At 35.8% G+C, this 21420-nt stretch overlaps 5 protein-coding genes and 1 pseudogene across 22 annotated transcripts in view; 1 reads left to right on the plus strand and 5 right to left on the minus strand.

Moving 5' to 3' along the window:
- Window positions 1-21420, plus strand: part of LOC126724225 (putative disease resistance RPP13-like protein 1) — a 285952-nt gene that overhangs the window by 199153 nt on the left and 65379 nt on the right. The gene's annotated exons all lie outside the window — the stretch shown is intronic.
- LOC126722596 (26S proteasome regulatory subunit 8 homolog A-like) lies at window positions 6378-7354 on the minus strand. Its single transcript, XM_050425742.1, has 3 exons — window positions 7266-7354; window positions 6993-7212; window positions 6378-6518 (listed from the first exon to the last, which is right to left on the minus strand). The coding sequence occupies exons 1-3, from the start codon at window positions 7352-7354 to the stop codon at window positions 6378-6380; spliced, it is 450 nt and encodes a 149-aa protein (XP_050281699.1).
- On the minus strand, window positions 8668-11185 carry LOC126722597 (endo-1,3;1,4-beta-D-glucanase-like). Its single transcript, XM_050425743.1, has 7 exons — window positions 11123-11185; window positions 10780-10984; window positions 10625-10646; window positions 10061-10187; window positions 9609-9699; window positions 9273-9362; window positions 8668-8828 (listed from the first exon to the last, which is right to left on the minus strand). The coding sequence occupies exons 1-7, from the start codon at window positions 11183-11185 to the stop codon at window positions 8683-8685; spliced, it is 744 nt and encodes a 247-aa protein (XP_050281700.1). The 3' UTR covers window positions 8668-8682.
- On the minus strand, window positions 11601-14741 carry LOC126722598 (lysine-specific demethylase JMJ29-like; annotated as a pseudogene).
- LOC126724242 (fimbrin-5-like) lies at window positions 15363-16829 on the minus strand. The gene is made up of 3 exons (XM_050428747.1): window positions 16149-16829; window positions 15964-16060; window positions 15363-15815 (listed from the first exon to the last, which is right to left on the minus strand). The coding sequence occupies exons 1-3, from the start codon at window positions 16296-16298 to the stop codon at window positions 15709-15711; spliced, it is 354 nt and encodes a 117-aa protein (XP_050284704.1). The 5' UTR covers window positions 16299-16829; the 3' UTR covers window positions 15363-15708.
- Window positions 17295-21408, minus strand: LOC126724234 (vegetative cell wall protein gp1-like). The gene is made up of 7 exons (XM_050428732.1): window positions 21321-21408; window positions 19496-19586; window positions 18991-19383; window positions 17988-18778; window positions 17795-17870; window positions 17547-17659; window positions 17295-17453 (listed from the first exon to the last, which is right to left on the minus strand). Exons 2-5 carry the CDS (start codon window positions 19508-19510, stop codon window positions 17867-17869), a joined length of 1203 nt encoding a protein of 400 aa, XP_050284689.1. The 5' UTR covers window positions 19511-19586; window positions 21321-21408; the 3' UTR covers window positions 17295-17453; window positions 17547-17659; window positions 17795-17866.

Genomic DNA, 21420 nt, shown 5'->3' on the forward strand with positions numbered 1-21420 from the left:
AACCATTATTGCTTGCATTGTTTTAGTGTATATGCCATTTCGTAATAAAATATTTGTTTGTATTAGGCAAATATATTTGTTTCCTAATAAGATATTTGTTTGTATTAAAATATGTATATTTGTTTCCTTATAAAAAATACGTATATATATTTATATTTATATTTATATTTATATTTATATTTATATGTATATTTATACAACTATATAATTAAATATTTATATATACATATTTTTATTTATATATTTATAAAACTATATAATTAAATAATTAAATATTTATATAAATATATTTATATTTATACAACTATATATATAAATACTTATATAAATATATTTATATAAATATATAAATATTTAATTATATAGTTTTATAAATAGGCTAAATATAAATATATTTATATAAATGTATTTATATAAATATTTAATTATATAGTTGTAGCTTTTGTTTAGCTGGGAATGTTTTGTGGTTTAAGGTTCTAGTTCTTTGAGATTAATAAGCTTTTTGAGGCTCTCTTAGTTGGATAGTACATGGTATTTGCTTTTTGTTATTTGGGCATAGGTATAAAGGTGTTTATGTATTTGTGGCTGCATACGTTTGGCTTAAAAAAAAAAATACGTATATATATTTATATTTATATTTATATTTATATTTATATTTATATGTATATTTATACAACTATATAATTAAATATTTATATATACATATTTTTATTTATATATTTATAAAACTATATAATTAAATAATTAAATATTTATATAAATATATTTATATTTATACAACTATATATATAAATACTTATATAAATATATAAATATTTAATTATATAGTTGTATAAATAGGCTAAATATAAATATATTTATATAAATGTATTTATATAAATATTTAATTATGGCTGTTGTATAAATAGGCTAAATATATAAATATATTTATATAAATATTTAATTATGGCTGTTGTATAAATAGGCTAAATATACAAATATATTTATATTTATATATTAAATTAGATGATATGTCTAATTTGATTGATCATGATTATATTCACATTAGTGTTTTCTTTTTCTTTTTTTGTCTGATGAACCCTGCTCTATGTTATTTCATCAATAGTAGTGTAATAGGGTATGGCATTAATTTAAAATTACTTGAATGATGTTGTTACATAATTGCACTCATTCATTTGCACATCCTCATGACTTTTGTTGTTTGGTTTGATATTTTTATTTATATTTTTGTTAGAGCTGAGTTTGAATTTTGTAAAGAGGGTGAGTTTTGTCTTCAGTTTTTTTATTTGTTTGAGTATGAAATTATAATGATTGAGTGTGTTTGTATGTGATGTGGGGTGAGTATATGCAATTGTTACACTTTTAGAAGTTGCGATTGTTGTACTTTGAGTAGATAGAAAAGGTTTTGTAATTGATGTTAAATCAAAGAGATCAAATATGTCACTAACATAAATTTACTTGGCTCTCTAATAGGTTCACAATCTTTGAAGAATATTGACATAAATGTATACTTCGGTGGAGCCCTTTACAATCCTGAAGGGATTGACGGATTTCCATTTAGAGGGGAGGGTATTGAATGCTACTACATGATGTTACGTCGTAAGTTGAAGACGTTGACTGATTTGAAGAGGAAAATAATGGACGAATTGAAATTGAACCCTGCTTGGTATGACATCAAGATTATTTATCGTTACCCACAAGAAGTTCTTCATGAACGGATAAATTACGGGTATATGGCGATTAAAGAAGATAAACATGTAAAGATGATGTTTAATAGGATCCAGAAAATGTCCCAAGTAAATGCTACTGAGTTGTATGTAAGTTTGGAGGCGAGTGTAGACAACAGTACTGAGGTGGTGCAAGAAACATCTACGGCTTTACAATTTACAACCCTAGATAATGGATGCACTACAATGGGAGGGTATGCAATGGGAGGTTATACGCTCCCATCTCAAGATTATGTTGCAAATACTGGTGAAACCCTCTACTCTCAAGAGACACATTTAGAGGAGGAAGACGAAGACGAAGACGAAGATCATGCTGCGAATGATAACATAAATAATGATGATATGGATCAGTACGAAGAGAGGATTGAGCAAGGTGACTTTGAGAACGATGTGGATGAGCATGAAGTCGTTCCTAATTTTGAAGAGGAAAATTTGGAGTACCATGATGAAGGTGATGCAGATGATGATGATGATATTGGTGTCCAGCATGATACAGATACGACCGTTGGCTACAGAGCTCCTGCGGACTCATTCTACGCAAATACTTGGGAAGATATGGTTGATCCTTCACTTCTTCAGATACCATTTCTTTGTACTTGGCAAGATGGGATGCATTTTTGTAAAGGGTTGACTTTTGCAAATAAAGCTGCGGTGAAGCGTGCATTGATAATATACGCAGCAAAGGATAATAGAAATTTCTCCATCCAAAGGTCGAGCACAACTCAATTGTGCGCCGCATGCGTTGACGACAACTGCAAGTGGTACGTTGGGGCATACATGAAGTCTAAATTGAATGGTCTGTGGATGGTCACGTCTTATGTGGGTCCACACAGTTGTATACCCTTTGGGCTGCGAAGAGACGGTAGAATGATGGATTCTAATTTTGTTGCATCAGAAATTGTGGGAAGATTGCGAAAAAAGCACACTGCTACTATTGATGAGCTTTGGGAGATCATACGTACTAAGTATGATCATGAGCTTTCTTACTATAAAGTATGGGATGCAAAACAGAAGGCAATTGCTAAGATTTTTGGGGATTGGGAGGAGTCTTACCAAAGGTTGCGAAAGTTGTTGTTGGCATACTTGGATCAGGATTCGGGTACCCAGTATAGCTATCACACCATACCTAAGCCATTAGAAGGTACTACGTTACTGCGCTATGTATATTGGGCATTCGCTCCATGCATTGCTGCATTCTAGTATTGCAGGCCAGTGATCAGTATTGATGGAACTCATTTATATGGTAAATACAAAGGGGTATTGATGATTGCAATGGCAACGGATGCTAATCAAAAGGTTTTGCCTATCGCCTTTGCTGTTGTGGATAAGGAGTCAGGGGCTAGTTGGGGGTGGTTTTTAGAGTGTCTCAGGACTTCGATAGAGCGTGTTATTGAAAACAAGGACATTTGCATTATTTCTGACCGACATAAAGGTATCAAATGCGCCATTCGAGAGTGGCCTAGAGGGCAAGACGGAAGAGAACAGGTATATCATCGATATTGCCTTCGACATGTTGCTAGCAACTTCAACACACACTTTGATAACCCGACTCTAAAGGCATTGGCCTTGAAAGCTGGATATGCGACTCATGATGCTAAATTTGTGTCCATAATGCAAACCATTAAAGGGGCCGAGATTAATTTACTGAGGGGTGTAGACCCTACTGATCGCCGGATTATACGTTATATGCCATACACATATCTAATGAGTGAGGATGTAGACAAATGGACCCAGTCACATGATGGTGGAAGACGTTACGGGGCAATGACAACCAATATCTCTGAGTGCTTTAATGGGGTTCTTAAAGGTGCCCGCGGTTTGCCCATTGCTGCAATGGTTGAGTTCACTTTTTTTAAACTTGTTGCATATTTCCACGATCGACATAAACAAATTACTTCTGATCTCTCTCGAGGTAAGGTGTGGAGTGATTATGCAATGGAGATCTATAACAAAAATGAGCAGAAAATTGCAGGACACACTCTGAGGAATTATAATCATGCAGAGGGTATATATCAAGTGGTTACCCCGTATAACGACCATAGAGCTGGAGGGGGAAATCACAGTCATGATGTGCGCATATTTGATAGAACATGTGGTTGTGGAAAGTGGCAAAACTTGAAGATCCCTTCAATTAAAGTTCTTAAAGGTCTGCATCTCGATGCGCCCAGCTATATTGACCCATGTTACAGTCTGAACAACGCCATTCTCACATATTCACATAATTTTGTGGTGCCAAAGTCAGAGTCATTATGGACAGACGTTCGCGGACCACGGTGGGTGCCTGACCCACAATTGTTGCGGGCCAAAGGTCGTCCTACGATGTCAAGAATAAGGAATGAAATGGATGGGGTACGGCGAGAACGGGGAAGCCGGAGGGAAGATCCGGAGTTGAGGGAGATTCAACCGAGGCAACGATGTAGAGTGTGTCATCAAGAGGGGCATAACCGTAGATGCTGTCCCAATTCCCATGGGGCTTCGACAAGTGGTAGTGCTATGAACTAGGCAAGTGCCGTCACTGTTTTTATATAATATACTCAGAATGTCATTTGGTTTTTGTTCTTTGCATTTGGAAACTAATAACCGTATTTAATGTTTGTCAGGCAAGCGAAGACTTGATTTTCGTAAGTGACATTGTATGTGGGACTTGTCGTGATCTTCTGTATGGACAAGCTAGGTGATTATGTAGAGTATGTTGTATCAGTATGGACAAGTGTTAGGTGAATATGTATAATATGTTATATCAGTATGGAGCTTCCGCTAGGCGAATATGTAGACTATGTTGTATTAACTTAGTTGTTATTTTGTTTATTGTTGTAAATTACGGATAATTGAACTATTTGCTATCCATTTTACTCGTTACATTAGTTGCGTGATGCAGCTTTTTCCTATAATACGAACAATGATATTACTTTGGCAAGTTGCCCTTCTAGTATTGAACTGCCATTGTGTGCTAAGACTTTTTATCCAACAATAATTTTATTGAATAGTTACTGTTTTAATCTGGTTGTAGAACTTTAATGTATGCTCCGTTCGCGTATCACAGCGTATGTAGTTGTTTGATGTGTTCTGGACCCTGGAAAATTTGCTGCAGGAGAGAAAATTAATTCTGGTCCATGCACCTGCGGCAAAAAAATAAATAAATATCCCAGTGGAACTCGAGTATCTTATACTTGATTTCCATAAATAAAAATCGAGTCTCTAAGACTCGATTTCCATTTTTGGAAACCGAGTATAAGATACTCGAGCTCCACTGGGAATTTTGTCTCCTTTTTAATTTTGTCCCAATTTGGTGACCTGCGGCCAAACACACAAAAAAAAATATATATCCCAGTGGAACTCGAGTATCTTATACTCGATTTCCATAAATAGAAATCGAGTCTCTAAGACTCGATTTCCATTTATGGAAACCGAGTATAAAATACTCGAGTTGTACTGGGAATTTTTGCCTCCTTAATTTTGCCCCAATTTGGTGACCTGCGGCCAAACACACAAAAAAAAAAATATATCCCAGTGGAACTCGAGTATCTTATACTCGATTTCCATAAATAGAAATCGAGTCTCTAAGACTCGATTTCCATTTATGGAAACCGAGTATAAAATACTCGAGTTCTACTGGGAATTTTGCCCCAATTTGGTGAACTGCCGCCAAACACACAAAAAAAAAAAATATCCCAGTGGAACTCGAGTATCTTATACTCGGTTTCCATAAATGGAAATCGAGTCTTAGAGACTCGATTTCTATTTATGGAAATCAAGTATAAGATACTCGATTTCTATAAGTAGAAACCGAGTCTTAGACTCGATTTCCATTTATGGTAACCCCATTTCTACTGCGATTTTTTTTTTTTCAATTTTTTGTTATTACCCCATTTGAGAACTAATTTCAGGTAATTTTTTACTAAACCGCCAACATCGAAGAGTAAACGTTGTAAATCCAAAAATATAACTGAAATGAACAAAATAAAATTATACAATCTGGTTTATTTGTTTTCAACTGCCAACATCTAAGTAACCCAACCCTGTAAATCCAAAAAAAAAATAAAAATAAAAGAAAATCAACATCATGAGTCTTCACAATCCAACAATACACAAAAAGCACACATTCAGTATAATTTCATATCACATTGTAATGCACAAACTATAAGCAAGAAAATTGAGTGGACTATTAAAAGTTCAAACTTGTTCTTTTAATTTTATTTTGAATATAATTGAAGTTCTAACTCTAATTAGCTCATTTACAACCACTACATGGTAGGATTGATCCCTGAGTGCTATGTCTCATGCTACAGCTACACATGCCCAGAAAACTAAGCCACATGTGCTTGTCCACTAAGCACAGATTTTTAATTATCATTCTGGTCGTCTAACCAATAGATTGATAACAGATTGACAGTCATTGTCTACGGACATTCTTGTCAGATACTTCAAGTAAAACACATATTACATAAAAATGTATCACAATAAGAATATTTAACAAAATAAAATGAGATGCCAGTGGTATTTAAAAAACTTCAACAAAGTGTGGGCACCCCCATGTGGCTTTTATATCCATACAAAGAACAGAGCTGTTAGCTGTGTGTGAAGAACAAAGCCACGGATCAATTATATTCAGGGTGGTGGAGTGAAACAAAACATTAACATGGAGACACACTACTTCCATAGCTTCCGCAATGACATGTTTTTCTCGGTCTCCTTCTTCATTACCTTTGCCACTACCATCTCAAAATCTTCTTCTGTTACATCAACCCTCCTCTCCCTCAGACCAAACATCCCAGATTCTGTGCACACAGCCTGCAGCAAACAAAATAAACGATAAAGACATGAAGGGATAATATGATTATGCACAGAGAAAACACACAATCTTTCACTTCTGAAGAGTTTAATAGCCCAGTGCAATAGGTCGTTATGGAATTAACAAGACAATACTTATCATTCTGTCCAAATCCATCGAACAGAGTTAGAGATTGTTTAAATTGAATAAAATACTGGCAATCTTTACAAGAATGAAGCCTATTTTGACATGCTTGCCAAATACTTACAATAAGAGATGAATCTGTTTAAATAGTTGAGGTCACAATAAAGAAAAGTACCAAAAACTAAACAACCCAATCTGCATAATGAAAACACACACGATACCTTTATTTTATTTGATGCTTCAAATCCATCCAGCTGGTTGAGAAGCTCCAGCATAGTCCGCTGCACTTCACTGTCACCATTGCCACTACCAGTTTAAATGCAGAAAGTAAAAGGGTACACGAGGCAAACCTCCTTTATCTCTTTAATTTGCTGGTCAAGACCGCCAATCATGTCATATGTGGAATCTGGAACCTTTTCAACTTTCATGAGGTTGACCAATGGATCAACTTTGCCTGGCAAGATTAAATGAAGCACATAACTGTCATTATGGAGAGCAACTCTTGTTGATGGAGTTATCTTGGTGATATCGATATTTTTATCAATGTCAACAACATATTTCCGTTCAATTCTAAGATTGTAAACAATATGAAACATTAGATGCACATGTATTCAAAAGGGTACACGAGGCAAACCTCCTTTATCTCTTTAATTTGCTGGTCAAGACCGCCAATCATGTCATATGTGGAATCTGGAACCTTTTCAACTTTCATGAGGTTGACCCATCAACTTTGGTTGGCAAGATTAAATGAAGCACATAACTGTCATTATGGAGAGCAACTCTTGTTGATGGAGTTATCTTGGTGATATCGATATTTTTATCAATGTCAACCACTAATTACACTTCTTCAATTGTAAGATTGTAAACAATATGAAACATTAGATAAAAATGTATTCAAACTGTTTTCAAACCATCTCTTATTAACAATAAGGCACTCCTCAGCCACTCCTTCTGCATGTAATAGTCTATTCCCTTGCTAAAATATCATTACTTTTCAAAAAAATATATAGTTAAAAAACAGCTGCAAATTTACAATTGAGTGCATTCATATAGGAATATTACTTACCTTAACTAAAACGTTATTCTTCCCCATTACTTTGACAAATAGTGTGTATATATATAACTTTAAATTGGCATCAATGTTAATATAAATGTGCTAATTTCGACTTTCAACATTTAAATGAAGTTAATTTTATTCTTAGAAATTGGTTTTAAAAGTGTATGAACAACACATTTGATACAACTAATAGTTGGGGAAATTGATTTGGAAGTCGAGGGACAAAATTGATACTATTAAATGGCTTGAACAATTTACGATGCTCTAAAAGTATAGGTTTAGGAACTATTTTTAAAAGCATTTGATAAAAAAAAAATTAACTAACTTTTTGTCCTTAAAAATGATTTGGTAACAAATAATCTAAGGGCATCTGTTAACAAGACCCAACTAAAACTAAAACTGTGACAAATTTATAAAAACCAAAATCTCTTTAATTTGGCCATTTTATTATTATTTTTTTTTTTTTGGAGGGTGGCCATTTTATTAAAGTTACTAAAAAAATTCACACCTAATGATGACATTGGCTTGATTTTGCCACGGCTGAGTGATTAAATTGATACAAATAGTATTTCTAAAAAAAAATTTATTGATACAATTATACAAATAGTAGTTGAGTGTTAAATTAAATTTAGCCCAAATAGTTTGAAACCAAGTTAGTAATTTAACATTCCATTTATTTTATTTGTTTACAAATCTTTTTTTCTTTGTTTGGGTAAAGAATCTACAAATGTAGTTCAAAGTTTGCATCTGTCGTTGCCAATGGTTGCAAGTTTCAGAACAGCAACAACAACCATCTTTGATGCAACCACTATCACATACAAAATTTTAAGATTCATTCCAAGAAGGTTCGTGCTAGGCACCCCAACTTTCCTTCCTTTCACTGCCAATCTGCCGTCATTAAAAGAATGATGAAACATCAGTATTAGATTTCCTTCTTTTTTATATAAAGAAAAGAAGCTTTCATTATTAGAAAGGAAAAGGCATTAATTATAAGATTTCATAAGAAAATAAGGATTTGGTTTTCGTACCTCAGGTTTAGCAGCTAAGGCCTCTTCAAACTGTTTCAAGAGCGTGGGTGGAGAAAGATGGTCATTTTCAGCTCCTAGTACTGCAATAGGAACCTTAACCCCTGAAATGAATTCCAAATATTGATCAGTCAACAATGAGACAATCCATTATTTTTTTTCCCTTGCACTTGTACCAAAACAGAAGAAATTTAATGTAGAAAAACTCAAAAACACCATTGTTAAAGAAATGATTTCTGACAACCAGAATGTATTTTTTAAACAGAAAAGGCATTAAATAAGATTAAATCATTGCAAATCAGTATGCCAGTAGCAAAAAAAAAAAAAGAAAAAGAAATCCATTGACCCCAAGAGGAAGGGAGAAAAAGCAACTTATAGAGTCAGATGCTTGTAATTACTGCCAACATTTAAATTGATAGAGAATTGATGAGAGCTAGAAATTTTTTCCTGAATGTGCTAAAGACATTTTTAATTTCTGAAATTGCAAACTAATAATATAATAAAACTAATATCAAGCTTTAGCAAATTTCAAGCACTAGAATCCATACCCTTGATATCATCTACAGTGACAAATGAAGGATGACATAGCACACCAGCTTGGATAAACTCAGCCTTTGCAAGTTCAACCACAACCTTGGCTGAGAAGAACACAAAAGTTCAAGTATCAAAAGGTTTTTCAATCAATAAAATGCTATCTGACTTAAAATGTTAGAAATTTAGAATCCTTAATCAAACTTGTTTCAATAGAAAAATAAAGAAACTTAGTCAGGGGAGGGGGTTATAGTGAAACTATGAAGATACACAAACCAATTCTTCCCTAACAAGAAATCACTTCTGCACTAGGGTGCTAGTTTGGGAACAAAGAATTAATGATAAAAACTCACCACCCCAGCAAAAGCCAGCAGCCCCAACTGCAGAAACACCTTTACTTTTTACAGCTTCAATTACTGGCTTTGCCTCCTCAAATCCCTTATCCTTTAGAAAGAATTATAGAGCTTCAGACACTATTAGTGCATACTAAAAATCACATAGTAATTAGCTGAAAGCTGCAATATCAGGATCATCAATTTCAATCAAGGCCACAAAAGGTTTACACAGCTAGGTAGTTTAATAATTTATGAAGTAAGAACAATCTGTTACTTTCAGTAATAATGATAAAGAAGTTATGCAGCGAAATCCACACACATATTCAGACAGCCTAATATGTTGTAAAATACCAAACTCACAATCTCAAATGAAAAATGCAGCAATATTTTCAAGTTTCGCAAAAGGGTCCACCATGAGAAAATCAAAATTATAAACAACTTCCATGCAAGTATTAAAAGATAGAACCAACCGTTCCATGATCCTTCAACCAAACTTGTATAGGCCTATTAGCATCATCCGGCACATAGGGATCTCCATTAAAGAAGTCAGGAACTACCACAAAAAATCCAGCAGCTGCAACCTTGTCTGCAAGCTTCCTTTAAAAAAAAAAATTAAAAAAAAAAAAAGGAAAAAAAGAAAAAATTAGTTTTCAGAATGTTACAGATCTGCGTGTCTAAAATGTGTAGAGTACAACTCCAACTTTTAACAGCAAAATCTTTATTGCTGCACTTCTTATTCAAAATAACATGGCATAGCTTCAAATAGAGAATTACAATCATCTATGTACTCCACTTCCAAATTAGAGAAAAATGAAAGTATTTTAAAGTGCCTAATATTTGACCGAATTAAGTCAACTAAGTTTCACACTGATGGCTCAAAATTTTAAAGAAATATATGTGTCACCTAAACTAAAAAGTCATAATGTAAAAGATACGCTCACCAACACATAAACACTGTTATAACAACGTAATCTGACAGACAATGCAAAACCCATAAACTAAACAAAGAAAAGACAGATGAAAATTAGCCATACCTCAGGTTTGGAGCCTCATATCCTGCAGGAAAACTCAAACATGTTAAGATGGAATCATGGAACATGATACTGGTAACGAATTAACATAACCTATTTTAGAGCACACCACAAAAGCAAGCAAAAAAAACTGAAGTGTCAAAGAAAAGTGTGGGCACCATAAACGTCAGAGATGAGAAGGATGGCAAGCTTGGAGTTGGGAGAGCCAGAGACATAGGTGCTGAGTCCACCAAGCTGTTCAACATGGCCAGCTCCTGCATTTCGGTTCAAGGTTGGTGGGCGAAAATGGGTAATTACCCAGAAGGAAACGCTCTTCTTCAGTTTGTTGGCCCGGTCCAGAGAAATGTTCCTTCCCCTTGAGCTCTAAAAGATCGTAGCACCTGTCCATATAGACCTCAGTTTCATGTAATACAATGAATAAAGTCGAAAATCATACAAAGTGAAACCCAATAGAGGTAACTTTAATGCTAAAAAACTCTGCACAGTGACACAACAACTTACTGCAAGAGCCTTAGCTGAATCTCCTTCAGTTAAAATCAAGGTACATTTATCAGCCACCCACATTAAAAGCCTACAAAAATTTTGAAGCTACGGCTGTATAAATATAAATTGAGTTTGTTTTTCTGATAAAAATCTCGTTATGCTAATTCAAGGTTGCAATATTTGGGAAACAAGCATACCTTTTTATTCAATTAAGGTTTCAAAACCTTCATTCAGATTAGCTCCAACATTAGTGCAGCTACTTGAACGTGAGAGGTAGGGTCCAAGGAAACTGATGAAAAGGCTGATGAGGTTCTAAAGTGGAATATTCTGGATTGTTGGACTCCACAAAATCATTACCGATGGTCTAAACCCAACATGTTTAACACTCAGATTCAGTCCATCGGTAGTGATTTTCTGGAGTCCAACAATCCAAAATATCCCACTTTAGAACCTCATCAGCCTTTTCATCAGTTTCCTTGGACCCTACCTCTCACGTTCAAGTAGCTGCACTAATATCCACTGCATGTGATTGAATCCCCACCTACAAAGAGTCATACAGTAGTCTGTGAGATATATACACCTCAGGAGACTCGTAGGACAAGGTCTAGGAACATGCTCCCTTGAAGAACTCCAACAGATAGAAGAACAGTTAGAGAGGAGCGTAAGCAGCATTAGAGCTAGAAAGGTTAATTATAAAATCCCTAACTTGGCTTTCATGATATTTTACTAAATGGTAGTTTAACATGCTTTATCTTGGTCTATACTTTCAGCCTCAGGTTTTCAAGGAACAAATTGAGCAACTAAAGGAAATGGTAAAGTTTTAAATTGATTGATATGTAGGCCCAACAAGGTGATTTCAAGTTGCGTAGAAAGAAGTTTCCCTGTTTTTTTTTTTTTTTTTTTTTGAGTTCCTGGCACTGAAATATTGCAGCACCATAAGTTTTTTCTTAACAGAATTCTTCAGTTGTTGCTGACTAGTATATGTTCTATTTTCTAATTTTTCTTCAGGAAAAAGTCCTAGCAGCTGAAAATGCAAGGCTATGTGAGAAGGTGAACTTTTGCAATTATTATTACTAGTACTAGTATTCTTTTATTACCTTGAGATTCCTAACTTGGTGCGGCCATCCAGCAGGTATAAATACTGCTTCCCCAAGCCTTTGCACAAAGGTCCACGGTTCAACACCTACAAAAGTGAAGTAATTGTGTAAATAATCATGCAAGGGTATTTTCAAAATATTATTGCATTTTTATCATACTCACCAAATTCTTCCTTTAGCTTCCTTTTGTGCTCCAAAGTTAAATAAAAGGATTGGTCATGAATTGGGTGGACAACCTAAAAAAGCATTATCTATCAGAGACTGCACATGAGACATGGCTAATCAGAAGCTTAACTTGCTAATAAGTTACCTGTTGAGTGACAGGTGAACAATAGGTGTGCCTAAATTCGTTTGCATGCTTTCTAAGATATGCCTCTAATTGAGGAACATCTTCCCTCCGAAAAATGTCCCATAAAGCACTGCCTGTTTCTTCTGTTTCTTGTTCTGTGGAGAAACCAGGACAAGTAGCCCCTTCTATGTCACTTTTTGACATCTCAATTTTACCATCAAAATCAGATGGATGCTTGCTCATATCTGCAATTTCTAGGACCTCCATGTCCTCACCGTTGCTATGAACAAGTTTTTCAGTTGGACAACTTAACTCCTCTCGATCTAGACGCTCCTTCCAATCTTGGGCCCTATGCCTTTCTTTTGAGGTTGCAATTGCTGAGCGCTGCTTGTCACTCAATACTACTTCTGCTGTATGTGTCAAAATATTCACCTGCATTAATGAACATTGGAAATAACATGTAACAACGTTGCTTTCATAGTACCAAAAAAAAAAAAAAAAAGGAAAAATTTTGCCACATCCCATTTCTACAAGGAAATTGTATTTTATCACATGTAGCAATTGTAGAGTATAAACAATTATCAAATAACACAATTTGGACCATTAACTTAAAAGAATACAAAATTATTGACTACATGGCCAAAAAGGACACTTGCAAAATGATTATTCACATGTATAATGTTTCTAAGAGCCCAATATTCACATGTTCAGACATTGTTACGAAGTTTTAAATCAAAATTGACCAATGCTTACTGTCTTCACCAAATACACTGCATTTTTTAATTTTAAGTTACTCTGTTTACACACAGTTACAGCTAACCAAGCCTTATAACAGAGTTTCTATATATTTTAAGTTCAGAATTCTAAATATTAATTTCAATAACCACATTTGAAATTGTGAAAAGGAAAAAAATGAGCAAAGAATAAAACAAAAGACAAAGAATAAATTCCACACTCAAGAACTATAAAACCAAAAAAATCCTACAATTACTACATGGAAAAAGAAAAGAAGATTATATGATTTAACACATGAAATCAAACAAGTAATACTGACAGACAGTCTTTGGCTGAGAAATATAGAAGTGCAGAAAGGGGAAAGGTAACTAAACCTCACAACCAGCCAGGCAATCAATGGCCTTCATTTCTGACATTTTTGAGCTGATATCCAAATCCACAGTTTCACATAACGCACGCCAGATGACCATTGGCTCCCAGCTTAAACCAGCTGTCTGTTCAAGAACATCACGAACAATAACTGGTTCACCTTTAGTCCAACACTGTTGGAAGTGCAAACGCTCTTCTTCTAGAAGACTGTCCCTTGAAGATGGACAGTACAAGTCATTGTCATCACAATCTATTCTAGAAGCTGCTCTTCGGAAAATCTTCATGCTCTTTCGAGTACATTTATGCTTAAAATTTGTAGGTTGAGCTCTAAACATCTCCAATAAATTTCCTGCTTTGATTTCTAAACTTGAAATTCACCCCAGTGGAAGGATACGCCTGAGCTCCAATACACATTCACCACACCCACCAATTTCCTTTGGAGCACAAGTAACACTTCCATCACCATTGGCACTCCATTTGATAAAGGACTTAACATGTTCCTTAGAAATTTTTAAAAGACATGATTCGGGTAGAGGATCTCCACCATGCATGTAGTCATAGCCCTTGTTCATGTATTGAAACTTCATTTTGCCACGGCTTCTAAGACTTTCCTTTCGAATTTCTTCACAGCAACTGAGACAGAGTTCATAAGAACATGTTGGGCAGCTTCGATGAAGGTCTACAATTGAAGTTGCACAATGATTGCTGCTCCAAGGCCAATAAAAAAAGCATTTAAAACAAACATTGCAATTAGCACCTCATAGAATTATAGAATTTCATAAAGAATAATAGTTTCTTACCAAAAGATACGCTCATCATTATAACAAATGGTTTGTTGTACTTCAATTTCAGAATATGATTTCCCTACCACAAATATTTTCCGTAAGCAATGTCTACAATTCAGAATATATGAAACATGAATGTGCTTTAATAAAAAGTGTATCAGCAGAACACATCATGAGCAGAAAATGGCACCAACCATTATATCAGTTGTTTTATTGTCAGCTTCAGAAGTTCCAACACTTGCATGCTCAGTCATTGTTGCATCCTGTGTTCTAGATGGCTGTCCCTCTTCTTTTTCTTGTTTAGAAGTCTCCTCTGCAGCCTTTTTAGCAGCTGCTTCTTGCCTCGCCCTCTCTTCTTCCATTGAAACTCTCAGAGCAAGAGCCAGTTCAGGATCCAGGTTGGGATCCACACCAAACTCAAAACCAGTGACTCCACCAGCTGCAGCTACAGCTGCTGCTGCTGCAAAACCACTTCCACCTTCCCCATCCCCATCCCCAGTGAAGATGGGTGTACTACCATTGGATAAAGGAAATTTAGAGTTTAAATCATAAAAAATAAATTATAAAATCAAAACTTTAATCTATAAAATAGGGAACAAATTAAATCCCAACCTTATAAGTACATCAATGCCCAGGTGGAACATGTACAATGTGGCTAGTGTCATTGTTGTTAACGGCAGCAAGAAGTGCATCCAGCTTCTCTGTCTTCGCATCATCTTCTTCACTGAAATTTACAATATCAAGTGGTACACTGTTCTTTTTTAACTTTCTTCCAATAGACTCCAATGTCTTTTTCTCTTGTTTGATAGGACTGAAACCAGAAGATATGAAACGATGAAAATGTAAGAGCCAGAAAAAAAAAAATGAAAAAACATAATGAAGCATGACTGTAAACACCTTCCAGCAAATACAATAAATATTGTTGCTGTTTTTTATTTTGGCGATGCTTAAGGGCCAACTGCGCCACCTGAATGCCAGCAGCGAAGCCCAATATGCCAGTAAAAAAGAACTCTCCCAAATGTGCACAAACTTTTGGACTGAATAGATCTAAAGAGGTGCAGAGCAACTAGGTTGATTAGCATTTCAGTGTAAAATCCACTACTAAAAGAAAGACTACAAAAAAATACAATTGGAATATGCTCTCTATCTCTCTATAAGTTGAATGAGTATACAGGCTCAGAATCATAATCTCCACAAAATGGACTACTGAAATAGAAGCTCCAAATGTTTCATTACATCATGGTGTTAAATGTGAGAAGGTTTTTTTTTTTTTTTTTTTTGAGAGGAAAGACAACAAAATGTGAGGAGAAATATACACATCCAACATTATTAGAAGAATCTTACCTCTATAATTTCCTCAGGTAACAAGAAAATGGAGCAACCCAGCTTTCGTGCAACACTGATTATATATGTTGCATTCAACTTCTTATCTTCCTCTGCAATATTAGAAACAGTTAAGTGAGAAAATTTCCCATTGTTTCATGCATATCTATTCTTCTCGTTTTATGTAGTAAGCCAAAAAGGTGCATGCTTGGCAAATTCCACATTGGGTTGTGCACTTGAACCATAAGAAAACTGACATACCTGTTTCTCCCTTTGTAACAACGCTCCAATTAACCACCCTTGGCTCTACAGCACTAAGAAGCTCCAGGAAGAAAATTCCATTTGAAAGGTTTTTATCCTAAAAAGGCAAGTTAATTTAGACACAAATATCATCAATCATAGGTTAGAATCAGATTGTAAAACAAGGTCATTGATTACTTGATTACCCTGAAGCTTTCCATTTGGGAGGCTCTTCCTGCCTTCTTCACTTTGTTGTTTGCCCAGTTTAGAATATCAGTGTCTGTTATCTCTTTACCCTTTTTACCTTGAGAGTGTGATCTCAAGTTTTTTAAGAGTTGGAGCATGGTGAACCTCATGAGTTGCCATAAAAATGCTGCAGGTGGGACAGGAGGCAAGGTGTTAAGTGGTTTCTAACAGTATAGCATGCTCTAACAATTAAAATTTCTTGAGTAGAAAGTGTAATTGAAAGTGGAAAAGAACCAAAGTACTGTAAAGATTAATTGAAAGGTTAGACAGTTAGAGAGTTCCCAATTACCAATGAACCCAATCAAATAAAAGGCCTGATCCTGTGGTGTGAGCACCTAATAGCCTTGATATATGGCCTATTCTCTGGCCCGATTTATGCATCTTAATGTTCTTCTATAATAAAGGCAACTATCACACAGCCAAGATTTACTATATTTTTCCAACCTTTGAACTGCCTGATCAATATGTACAAGTGTTCCATTTCAAAGATTTGGGTTTATTTAATCTAAATTAGGAAAAGATTTTCATACCTATAAGCCTGGCAACTAAGAAATATAATTAGTAAGGATTACACACAATTGTGTTATATGTCCATGTATTACACGTTGACCCTTTCTTACAGTTCAGTTTCCATTGTTCATATTAAAGAATATGTAAACAAAAGGACCTGTCTAAAGATTTTCTTAAGTTGGCCACAAGAATAACTTAACGGGAAAAAACAGATTTTATTTATTTCTCTTTTTAATTGGGAAGTCTACACATGCATTTGGAGGATCTTACATTGAAAGAGAAAACAAGTCAGTCTAACACAGTTTAGAATATGATTTTAGAAAGAGAGTAGAATTGGGTTGTCTCAACTTTTGATTTTCGAAGAGTCCTTATTAAATAAATAGTTAAAAACAAAAGGATAAAAGTTAAGACAAATAATAACAAAAACAGTAGTGGAGAGATGGTTATCGTTTAAAATTAAATTGTCCAAAGCCAATGAGCTCTAGCTCAACTACCACCTCCTCCTCTTAATACAATTCATGTTTCATATATGATTTAATGGTTGGTCCCTCTTTCAAGTCTGAAGGTTAGAAAGGTTAAAAATCTAATAAGAGCAAGCATTTGAAGAAATTTACAGCAGTGAGATAAAAAAATTAAATAAAATCAAAGACAAAACCTTAATCATCCCACTTGAGTGCAAGCACACATTACAGTTGCAGTTTCTACGGCAAAATGGGCAAAGCATCGAAACTTCTTCTTCTTCTAAGTGGGGGTACCTATACACACACAAAGAGCAAGAATGATGAATTAAAACAGGGGGAAAAAAGAACATCTCAGCAGAAAAGTTGAATGTACAAGGAATACCATACCATTGCTTGATACACTGGATGCAATACATTTTCTTCTTACACTTAGTGCAAGGAACAACAACAAAAATTTTCTTCATACACTGATGGCATTTTAAGCGATCTTCTCCATTACCCTGTTTACGACAATAATTATGAATACTATGCAGTGAATGAAGAAAAAAACTAAAAGAACTAATTCCTTCAATGGAATTGGAATATGAAGATACATATAGGGCTACTATGAAAAAGGCATAGAGAAAAGAAGCTACATTCACATTTATTGGACTGCATCTCTCCTTGCTGGAATATCTACCTCCAGCTAATGTCCTTATTTGAGGCATTCACCTAGTTCCAATAATGTACGTTCAAACCATATTGAAAACAAAAATAATCTTATTGAAATGTGAAAAGAGAAGTAATAATGGAATAAAGTGTGTTGTTTCACATTAAGCTTTCAGATACCTTTTTTGAATCTTACGCCGTCTCGTATAATGAGGAGGAGGTCTTGCATGTCCTTCGTCAGATGCCTCGGGCCCAACATTGTGTCCATGTTTGTGGCCCCCTGTCCCACACGGAGGTGCCTTTGATATGCGTTTAGGCCGACCTTCAGCCTCTGTAGGTAACCCAACCGCCTGCTCAGCCTGAACATGGGGTGGGTCAATGGCTGAAGAAGGGGTACTAAACGAACTATGGGAGGGTGGCTCCTGCTGCATGTCAGGTGGGGTACCCAGGTCAAAGGATGGAATGGGTGACAGCTGAAGAAATGACTGTGGGGTGGGTGGACAGACGTCAGAGCTAGAACAAGGAAGTGGGGTGGGTGGAGGGATGGTGGGGCAAGGAGATGGATGGGGGGTGGGTGAAGGGATGGTGGGCGTAGGGGCTGGATGTGGGCTAGGTGAAGGGATGGTGGGCGTAGGAGCTGAATGTGGGTTGGGTGAAGGGATGGTGACGGTAGGGGATGGATGTGGGGTGGATGAAGGGATGGTGGGGCTGGCGGATGCATGTGGGGTGGATGCAGAGGGATCGGGGGTAGGGAGAAGCTGAGGGGTAGCAACAGGCGGACGGGATTGACATCCGGCCGGAGCTGTGCTCGTGCTTGGGCCGGTAGGCATAGCTGGCTCCTCAATCGGGGCCTCAGGAATAGGAGGTTGGACACGTGTCATCGCCTGCACTGCCGTCAGTACCTCAGTAATGTCATTGTGGTCCTCCGTGCCCACTGGATGACGCCTCAACAAACGGACGTATCCTTCAATCTGCACATGAAAAGACCACACATATTAGACCTGCAATACGAAATCAACAATGCGAATTGATAATAAAATAAATGTTGGTTATGCTACTAGAAATTGCAAATTAAAGGGAGATGAAGTGCGAAGCAAAAAATGTAGTAACAAACATCATGCTCTCTAAACAGTGGTTTCATGGTAAGAAACACGGTAACTTGGGTTAGAAATAGAGAAGTTACCAGCAGAGTCACTACAGCACCAGGCCTATCGATGAACCTCCGAGTCACCCTTTTGAACCAGTCGTGGTACTCGTGCTCTGGAGGCATATCACCAAGCACTGCTTCACAACGCCGATAAAAGCGATTACCCCACTCAAGGATATGCACAGCATGTTTCTGCATCCAATTAACACCGATCTTCCCCCTCAAATCAATGCCATGAAGCACTCTGTCAGTGTTAACAGCTTCGGGAATTTCTTGGATCATCCCGAATTGACGAACAACACGATCCGGTGTATGTTTCTCTACTAGGTGGAAACATACAAGCGGCACCGTTGCCGTCCATACGGCCCTCCCTGCAACACACCACAGCGGGAGGTCGTCAAAATGAGCTTCATATGGCTGCCACACCACCTACAATAGCCAAAAAAAAGTACACAACACATTAGGGAACAATGTTTATATTTCAAAGTTCACAAAACCTATATGGATGTTCGTAAAAGCGTAAAATAAGGCATTTTCATACCTGGTCTGGCAACATGGAAGCTAGTTGCTCGCGATACCTGTCCCTGAAAATGTGGGCGGGCCTATTTTTCTTGTTCGGGACCCACAACCACCTACAATCAAGAAGAATGGATCAATAAGTACTGAGATAATCTTAAAACTATAATGTAATCACATATATTAAATATGAATATAATACTAAAAGCTGAAACCTAGCAATTAATGTTAATTGGATGTTAAAACTAAGATATTAAACTAATTAATAATATCAATATCAATATAAAACTTATGAGTCTGTTAAAACTAAGATAATGTAATCACATATAACTACTGAGATAATCTTAAAGATATTAAACTAATTAATAATATCACTGGAATAAGAAACGGCCCTTTTAAAAGACAAAGCACAAACCAGCTATATTGAGAGTCACAAAATTATAGTAGATTAACATAATCAACTACATTGGACCTCGGTTTCAAATACATAGTGAGTGTATCATTATCATCATTGCTACTTAAGATGAAGAAATAAAAGGAAATTTAAATTTGATCATTTTATTTTAAGTCAAGGATGTACTTCAAGAAACCAAGATTTCTCTTACTTCAACACTTTAAAACTCGAGGGCAAGTTTTCTCTACCAGGAGAGAATGACGCAAGTAGCAAGCTAATATCATTTTAATTTTAGGTGTTATGACCAATGTATAATTTTTTGGTTTTTAGAGATGGGTTGTCCTAATAGTCTTATTTTGAGTTTAGTTATTTAGTTTGGGCTTACTAGTAAAATCCCAAGGAGTCCAATTCTGATGTCCCACTAGAAATGGAGTAGGCATTGGTGATCTATCATATGGATGTCATCAAACTCTATTCAGAAAGAGGATTAAGTCAGAGTACAAATATCTAAAAACCCCTAATTTCTTTAATAAAATAAATATTCATCTCCACAGTCAAAAGCTATGTCCCTGCTAAGTCAGAACCAACTGAGATTTTCTTTTCAGGCCACGGAATTATCCTAAGAACTAATTTTGTTCTGAACAGACAAAATATAAATTGTAGCCCATTTAGATTATGCATCCACCCCTAAGAAATAAACATACAGATAGAAAAGGCAGGTACAATCACTTATATACGGGAACACAAGGGCATGAACACACACATGCAGCAATGATACAAAGAGGTCTCTCTCTCTCTCTCTCTCACACACACACACACACACCTAGCAAAAATAGACAAGGAGCTCAATGAACATATGGGTATTTTCTAATTGAAATCCTTACCAATACATAAGGTTTGGGTCTCCACTATAAGATCAATTATTTTAATAATACCAGCCACTTCCTATGTCAATTTTTATACTAGAACCACTCCCCCCTCCCCCCACCCCCCCCCCAAAAAAAAAAACAAAAAAAAAGGAAAAAAGAGCACAATAGAAAGAAGATTCTTATACAAGCAGAATATGCCAGAAAGTACAGAGATTTTGTTATCCTCAAAAATTGGAGAAAAAACAACTAGATGATAAGAAGCAAAGGACTAAGTTGGCCCTAATAAAAAGTTGTAATTTAGCAATTGAGTAAATGAATGGGCAAAGTCTATCATAGACTTTCAAGATAGAAAAGGTCTGAGGTGATGTAAATATTTGTTTGGTTTGACAGTCCCTTCACTCTCTCTATGAGTGTTACTGATTACAATAAAGCCTTTATAAATAACCTAAAGAGACTAGGACTTCAAATAGCAAATAAAAATACTCAAGAAGAAGTTAGAACCAAATAGAAAAAGAACTCAAAACATAATATAAGACTCGTGCTTTGGTGAAGACAGTATGTTATAGCAGTATGAGGTAGAGACTTACTTCAGGGATAGTGGACCACGTACTGGAGGACCGTAAGCACCCACTGGCGGGCCTCGCTCAACTGTCGGGCACAAATAGGGGAACCTGGCCCATGCCCAGT

Source organism: Quercus robur, chromosome 4 (assembly GCF_932294415.1).
Source record: "Quercus robur chromosome 4, dhQueRobu3.1, whole genome shotgun sequence".
In the NCBI taxonomy this organism is placed as follows: domain Eukaryota; kingdom Viridiplantae; phylum Streptophyta; class Magnoliopsida; order Fagales; family Fagaceae; genus Quercus; species Quercus robur.

Excerpts from the sequence above, each read along its gene's own strand:
- LOC126722597 (XM_050425743.1), bottom strand. The coding sequence starts at position 11,185 with ATGTGGGTGGCTGATAAATGTACCTTGATTTTAACTGAAGGAGATTCA. Across the intron at positions 10,188-10,624 it reads TATGAGGCTCCAAACCTGAG|GAAGCTTGCAGACAAGGTTG; the intron begins GTATGGCTAATT and ends TTTTTTTTAAAG. Across the intron at positions 9,363-9,608 it reads TGCTGGCTTTTGCTGGGGTG|CCAAGGTTGTGGTTGAACTT; the intron begins GTGAGTTTTTAT and ends TGTTCTTCTCAG.
- LOC126724234 (XM_050428732.1), bottom strand. Across the intron at positions 18,779-18,990 it reads GTGCTGTAGTGACTCTGCTG|ATTGAAGGATACGTCCGTTT; the intron begins GTAACTTCTCTA and ends TTTCATGTGCAG.
- LOC126722596 (XM_050425742.1), bottom strand. The coding sequence starts at position 7,354 with ATGAAAGTTGAAAAGGTTCCAGATTCCACATATGACATGATTGGCGGT. Across the intron at positions 7,213-7,265 it reads ATAAAGGAGGTTTGCCTCGT|AATTGAACGGAAATATGTTG; the intron begins GTACCCTTTTGA and ends TTACAATCTTAG. Across the intron at positions 6,519-6,992 it reads AAATTAAAGAGATAAAGGAG|GCTGTGTGCACAGAATCTGG; the intron begins GTTTGCCTCGTG and ends TGTTTGCTGCAG.
- LOC126724242 (XM_050428747.1), bottom strand. The coding sequence starts at position 16,298 with ATGAGGTTCACCATGCTCCAACTCTTAAAAAACTTGAGATCACACTCT. Across the intron at positions 16,061-16,148 it reads CCCAAATGGAAAGCTTCAGG|GATAAAAACCTTTCAAATGG; the intron begins GTAATCAAGTAA and ends TTGCCTTTTTAG. Across the intron at positions 15,816-15,963 it reads TGTTACAAAGGGAGAAACAG|AGGAAGATAAGAAGTTGAAT; the intron begins GTATGTCAGTTT and ends CTAATATTGCAG.